Source organism: Populus euphratica, unplaced genomic scaffold (assembly GCF_000495115.2).
Source record: "Populus euphratica unplaced genomic scaffold, PopEup_1.0 scaffold103.1, whole genome shotgun sequence".
Classification (NCBI taxonomy): Eukaryota; Viridiplantae; Streptophyta; class Magnoliopsida; order Malpighiales; family Salicaceae; genus Populus; species Populus euphratica.
The window spans coordinates 635571-642828 of NW_011499891.1; the positions used below are offsets into that span (position 1 = coordinate 635571).

The 7258-nt window shown below is 31.1% G+C and overlaps 1 protein-coding gene across 1 annotated transcript; it reads right to left on the bottom strand.

Moving 5' to 3' along the window:
- LOC105131213 (probable WRKY transcription factor 39) lies at positions 1-2436 on the bottom strand. Its single transcript, XM_011034084.1, has 3 exons — positions 1083-2436; positions 875-1000; positions 1-460 (listed from the first exon to the last, which is right to left on the bottom strand). The coding sequence occupies exons 1-3, from the start codon at positions 1871-1873 to the stop codon at positions 313-315; spliced, it is 1065 nt and encodes a 354-aa protein (XP_011032386.1). The 5' UTR covers positions 1874-2436; the 3' UTR covers positions 1-312.
- Between the last annotated feature and the right edge of the window lie 4822 nt (positions 2437-7258).

The following is a 7258-nucleotide window of genomic DNA, read 5'->3' on the forward strand; positions in this document are numbered from 1 at the left end:
TGGCACGGAAACAAACTTAGATTTGCAAATGCAATGATCAAAATAAAACTTGGATTTTGAAGGAAGTACAGGTTTACAATTTGTGATCCCTATTCTATATAAGAGCAGTTCAAACCAGGCTAACCCTAAAGCTAAATACTTAAAAACCCTGTCAATGAATGACAATCTGTTCCATCATATCCCATCTCAGGTCTGAACAACATGTTATATACATTAGTAATTCACAAAGAAACTCCAAATGGTTCTGGTTGGATTTGAACTATTGGAAGTCGAGTTCTTGAAGTGAGATCAAATGAAGAGATCAGCTATGTTTCATGTATGCGCAGACTGCGATGAGATCAACCTAGAATGGTTATGGTCACCTTCATAGGTTACAATCAGCATTGACGGTTCTTCCAGGCATCTCTCAACGTGCTTCCTCGCTGGGCAACCTCTCAGACTGCTACATTTATAGTATCCCCTGCATTACAAATATTTTTGAATAAACCAGGTAAAACATGCTCATCTAAACTATTCAGACTTTAGCAGCAAACACTGACAATTTCTGATTGCTAACCAAGGCAAATGTAAGTGATGCAAAACATTCAAACTTTTTTAATAGCATAAACTACATGATACTTATTCTGCAATTAATCAGCTACCTAAAAGACAGCAATCTTTGGAATTTATTTATCGGCTGGTTTTTCCAGAGCACATAGTTGTGCCGGATAGCGTTGGCAAGTGAAAGTGAAAAAAATCCTCCGACTCGTCGGAAAGTAAATTGTCATCACATCAAAACAAAGGAAAACTAAGACAATCTAACATAATGATCAACCGCAGATCATAAAGCTAAACAAATAGGAGTATATTAGAGCGAAGCTTAAATCAGATATACCTAGGATGTGGAGAGCCCTTAATTGGCTTTTGTCCATACTTCCTCCATGAATACTCATCAGGAGGAATGTCTGCCACCTTGTTGCTAATTGCAGGAACTTTAATGGATCTCTTCACCCTCAGTTTTCTAAAGAAAAAAGAAAGGTGATTACAATCAAAATCAACAAAAAAATCAATCATAGAATATAACATGGGGATTTTGATCTTACCTCCTCTTTGAGCAATGACATTTACCACCACTAGCACATTTCGCATTCCCATCTTCTCCTTTACCAGAACACTTCCTCCTTGTTTGTTGTGAGATGTGATCAGATGAGTGAGGCATGCCAATCAAATGGAATGAATCTCCATCAAAATTAGACACAGTACCATCCATGCTCAGAGATGAAAGGAATGATCTTGTGGACGACATGGTTGGTGTGCAAGTAGACCCATCAAACTTAAGGTTTATCCCACTATTACTCCTAGAATACACCCTATCAGCCTGATACTTCATTTGTTGCTGCTGTTGCTGAAAGTGCACCCTCTGTATCTGCTGATGTTGTTGGAGAAACTGAAAGTTTGGTGGTGGTTTTGTTTGTGCAATTTGTAGAGGAGGCCTGGTGTTTGAGTTCAATTCAAGTACTGGGTTTTCAAGAAACATTTTCTGGGCAATTTGCACAGGAAGTTTAGACTTAGCATCCATGTCACCAAGTGGGATTTCGAGAAAATTTGGAGGCACCATCTGGAGAGGTTTTGGTGCTAAAATTGTTTTGCAATTAGGACTATCTAGGAAGATGTTTTGAGGCAAAGATGATCTAAACTTCTTCAACTTCCTTACTCTTCCATGACCTAAACCAGTGCTCAAAAGAGATATAACTCTCTTGAACTTAAACACAGTCTCTCCAGCTTCCACCATTAAGTTCCTACCCTGAACTTGATCCTTTGGCTGACACAAAAGGCCAATAACTCTATTGCAGCTCTCGATAGCTGCCTTGTGTGCCTCCTCAACCTCCTCCATACTAACTCAAACTCAAAGAACCAAGATTTATCTGTCAAAACCTCTTAAACCCAAGTTCATCACTTAGTTAAAACAATCACCACAACACAAAATGGCACATACCCAAATAATGAGGTATTGCCAACAAACAAAAGCTCAATACTTGTGCACCATTAAAAAGTTGCTCAAAACACAAGCAACTTGAAGACCAAAGCATCATCGGAGGTACCCGGATTAAAATTAAAACCAGCCATTCTAATTATCGCTAATTCTGGACAGGAACCATGGCTATTCAGGAAAAAAAAAAAAAAACAGGCAACAGCTTCAAAAACAAAAACAAGAAGATCAAACCTTGTCAAATTTGATAAGTGATAGTGTCATTATAGCTTAAAGCCATGTTGATGGTGGTGTGAAAGTGAAGACACTCGAAGTCTCTTTCGTTAAAATGACCCAAAAGAAAACAAAGTCTCTCTTTAACTTGAAAACAACTACTGACTGCTACATAAATAAATCAAAAGAAGGAAAAGGAAAAGAATCTAACAAAGAGAGAGGAGAACAGAACTGTTCAGCGGCAGGGCTCAACATGGAAACAGAAAAAATGAAACTCGTGTCCCCGTCAAAGATCCTAAGCGGGTTCCACTCCAAAAAAAAACATAGTCATTCATTTTTACTAGCTTTTAACTTAGTTTCCGAATTTCCAAGAGAATAACAAGTTAGTCCTTTTTCTTAAAGAAATTCCATTTTTAATTCCAACATTTGTAAGAAAAATTGCAATCCAGGCCCTCCGTTAGTCTTCTTTTTCTAATATTCTATGCTTTTTATTCAGATTTTAATTGATAAACTGATACATCATTAATGATTTGAAGGTTAAGGGATTGGTTTGTGATTTTATAAATTGAGAACACTTTTTTAACAATCGTTAAACATATAGGGACTAAGATATAATTTCGTCTCTCTTTTGTTTTCTTCTTTCAACTTTATTTTATTTCTTTAATAAGAAATTTAACGCCTTTTCTACCTTGAAATTATTGTTATTATTATTTTTTGGTTCTGCAATTCATAGGAATAACCTTTTCTTTTTGTCAAAATGTCTGCCAAAGGTGGGCCCAGAAGTCCACTGTGGACAGTGCATACATGCATCCCAAGATAGCCGTTGGAGGATAGACGTCCGAGATTGTGCCACGTGGATGTACAGGTGACACTTGTCCCAAGAATTTTGATGGATGCAGCCCTTTCGCTGTCTGTAAACCGGTGAGGTTAAGAGAAAAAGAGGTTTCGGAGTTTGTGGTGGGGCCCCTGTCAGGACAAAGTTGACCTCAACAGAGATTCTCTCTGCTCAGCTGGGCCTGAAACCATGGATGATTGGTGCAAGGAAATGAACCTCTCCATACCCTCCACGATGGATAATGGCTGGTTAATGATTAGTCTTTTTGATGCGTCATATTTTATCAAACAAAAAGGGCCTATTTTGGATAAATAAAAGAGAGATGATTATATTTCCATTTCTTGGTTTTTAATCGCAAATTCACCTAACTTTTATATATATATATAGAATCAATTATTGTTGTAAGATCCTCAAAAGTTGACTAGATTTAGGATTGACAGGTCAATTTAAATTATATTTTGTTTTTTTATTAAAATAATGGTGTTTTAATAAAAAATTAAAAATAAAATGATGGGTTTTGAGTTGATAAATTAATAATTGTGCTCAGGATTATTTTATAATTATCATTATAATTATGTGTTTTATTTCTAGGGAGGTTTCTTTCACTCTAGGTGTGCAATATTCAAATAAACTTGAATTTTCAAATTAAAGTTGTTTTGATTAGTTAGAATATGATGTTAATTTTGGAAAAAAAAATATTTTTTTTTAAATTTAAAATCCAATTAGTGTTGCAGTCTATTTTAGTTTTGAAAGTCAAATAATGTTTAGATAAGTTATTATATAAGATACTAACTTTTTTTAAAAAAACAAATGAGTTGATAATTCATATATATATATATATATTAAAAAATTTAGTTTTTTGAATAAAAAATCTAAAACAGTATTATAGTAAAAGATCCGTTCACCCAAAGCCGGGAGCACAACACCTCAGGAATATATCTTCAGTTCTCTCAATAATATACTTGGTATGTTGCTGGAAATTTATTATTCTTTAACTTAGAAGCTCAACTTGAATAGCTCTAAACTCAAATAAACTATGCGCCCACAATGTCTCTCTCAGTTAAATTTTCTTTTTAAAAAAAAACCTAAAGACCTTTTGGGTTTTAATTAAAAAATAGTTAAAATTCATTGGAAAACTAAAGTTGAGGAACAATGTAATGATATTTTTATCTCTTTACTAAAAACACTTAATATTAGCTATTGAAAGTATTGAGATCTTTCCATGAATAAATCTTTTTATAAAACTTAGTTTTATCACAAGACCATTTATCATTATCAAATTAACAGTGAATAAATAACTTTTTTTCTTTCTTGATTGCACAATAAAATGACCAAAACAACTATAAGAGGGATAAAAAAATAAACCTAGCATTAAGAGATATTTTTATAATTTTACAATAGTTTTTTATTACTAGAATTTTAATAGATGAATAATTTGAAATTTGATAAAAAATAAACAATAAATTAAAATGCATTATGAAACTACAAAAATACCTTAAAAAAGAAAAAAAATCAAAACTAATATTAAAAGTCTTTTTTATCCTTTCATAATTTATTTTTTTTACATAATTATTAAGTCTGCCCATAAGCAATTTAGTATCTGACTAAATAAGAAAAACAGACACATGTTACAGACTCATTTGCTTAAAGGAAGTGTTCATGCTCGTTTGACGACATGTGTGACACCTCTCAACATACAAAAATATCTCTCGTTATGTTATTGAAAACATTATCATGTCCTCTTGCATGTGGAGTGAAGCATGTCGATTTTGGTAATCTAGTTTGTCTTCAATGTGTCTTCTTTCTTACTTTTTCTTTAAAATTATTGCCTAACCATCTTAGTTGTTGGAATTTAAATTTTAATCTTTATTCTTTTGATTTTTAATTTTTATTCCTAGCCTTTTTATAAAAATTTTATTTATTTTTAATTTCATCATTCTGTCTTAATTTATAATACCCTTTCAAGATTTATTTATTTTTTTATCTCATTTTTTTTTCAAACTTGGTCCCTACTCTCTTGATTTTTAATTTTATTTTGCATTTTTTTTTAATTTTATTTTTCTTTTTAATTTTTCCATTCAATTCAAAATTTGATGATATTTTAGATTTGATCCTCAATATTTTTATTTTTAATTTTTATTGTTTTTTTTATTAAATTATATATTTTTTTCAATTTCATCCTTGTATCCATGATCTTGATTTTTATTTTTATTTTTGTTGAATTTGGTCCTCATGCTCCCAATTTTGTTGTTCTTTTGTTAATTTGATTTTTTTAAAAAAAGTTTTTCCTTAAATTCAAAATTGAGATTATCCTTTTATTTTTGACTTTAAATGAGGCCTTTATTCTATTAATTATTTTTTTACCCTTAAATTTTTTTTATCTCATCATTCGATATTTGATTTATTGAGATTCGGTTTCTGTGGTTTTTTTTATAGTTTTTATACCTGACTCGGGAGTTGATCCTAAATAAGTACCGAGTTACGAATTAAGTGGGCTGACTTGAGTGAATCCAAGTCAATCAAATCTTTTTATTTTATAAAAAAATAATATTATTTTAAAAAATAAAATAAAATAGTCAACAAGTTTTTAGTGAATTTTTCTTAGTTAAGCGGGGCATGAGTAAACTTTTTGATTGTTTTACACTAGACTAATTCTCCTTCAATTTCTTTTGAAACCTGACCCTACTTAAGCCTTGAATTATGGGTTAACCTGTTAGGTCAAACCGAGCTTTAAAATAGTAGTTTTTTAGATAGGGTACTTCTAGTTTAATCACCATTTAGAGTCACAAGTTTGAAAAAGTCACACTTATTATCACTGTTTTTTTATTGCATTATTCATTTTGAAAAATAAATTACATTATTTTCTTTAATTTTCTTTTAATTAGATTATTCATATCACATAATCTAGGTAGGAGTTTTAGTAAGGTGACTTAAGTTTTTTCTAAATAAATTTTTTATTTTTTTTTATTTTGACTTTCAAAATTCAATTTAAACTTCATCTTTTTATGTTTAGCTTTTTATTAGATTATTTTATTTGCATTATTCTACTTGTAAATTTTAACAACCTCACCTAAGTTTAGTTTATTAGTACTTTGTTTTTTATATATATATTTTTTGTATTTTATCCTTTTATATTTTAATTCTTAAGACTTGTTACTTATATTTTTATTTTTATTTTTATGATACTGGAGTCGTGATTTTTTTTTAATACACTTATAACACTAAGCTGCAACAAAAATCAACCCGACCCCACGATGAATCACGAATCACCCTGTCTAAGTTCCTAGATAGGTAGTGAAGCAAAATGTTCTTCGTCTTGGAATTTATGAAAATGGTAATAAGCTTTTGGTAGAGGCTCTCTTTGGAACTATCAACAGCAACTATCAATTCAAATAAATCGATTAGCCACGAAAGTCAAAACTCGAAGAATATCATAATAGTTCATGATAATAATTGCTGAATTAATTAATTTTATCATGCTTGACCAATAGCATAAATATATTTATACACACACACACATGAATGACTTCCTCTCAAGGGAAAGTCACATTTTCAACCATGCCCATCCACAACCGCTACCAAGATCATGATAGGTTAAAGAAATAGGCAAGCAGCCAAGATCATGAACCCTGCTTTGCTTTTTCCTTGTTAAAAGCTTGTAGCATCCATTTGGGAACTTACAGCTCTTGCAGCCAGAAGATTCAGCATGATCTTGATGGGATTAATTATAAGATGCTTGTGAGTGTGGTAGTAGGTATAATTTAAAGTATTTTTTATTTGAAAATATATTAAAATCATATTTTTAATTTTTAAAAATTATTTTTGACACCAACATAGAAAATAATACAAAAATATATAAAAAATAATTTTAAATAATTTTTTTTTTTAATATAGTTTCAACCACCACGTAACCAGAAGAATTTAGCACAGTCGATGTCAGGTGTAAACACCATTGTTCTTGTTGACGCTTGTCACATTAACAGTGTTCAAGGTTTCTTTAAAAATTCGAGGATAGCAAGCAAAAGCATTAGGATTAGATTCAATCTTTGAGGATTTGGCAGCACTAGCGAGGTCCCAATCCCATATCATGACCCCATTAAGCTTCAATTCTTGATTTGTTGTCAAATGGGTTAATCATTGATCATATATTTATCCAATTGTTTGCGATTAATTTGGAAATCTATGCAGCCTTTAATGATTCCTTCCACTAAACAATGACGAACGACCGAGTTGATGATAAG

Bases quoted from the DNA above. Each gene is read 5' to 3' on its own strand.
- LOC105131213 (XM_011034084.1), bottom strand. From the start codon at position 1,873: ATGGAGGAGGTTGAGGAGGCACACAAGGCAGCTATCGAGAGCTGCAAT. The intron at 1,001-1,082 runs GTAAGATCAAAA...TTTTTTCTTTAG, and splicing joins TGTCATTGCTCAAAGAGGAG to AAAACTGAGGGTGAAGAGAT. The intron at 461-874 runs GTATATCTGATT...TTTGTAATGCAG, and splicing joins AAGGGCTCTCCACATCCTAG to GGGATACTATAAATGTAGCA.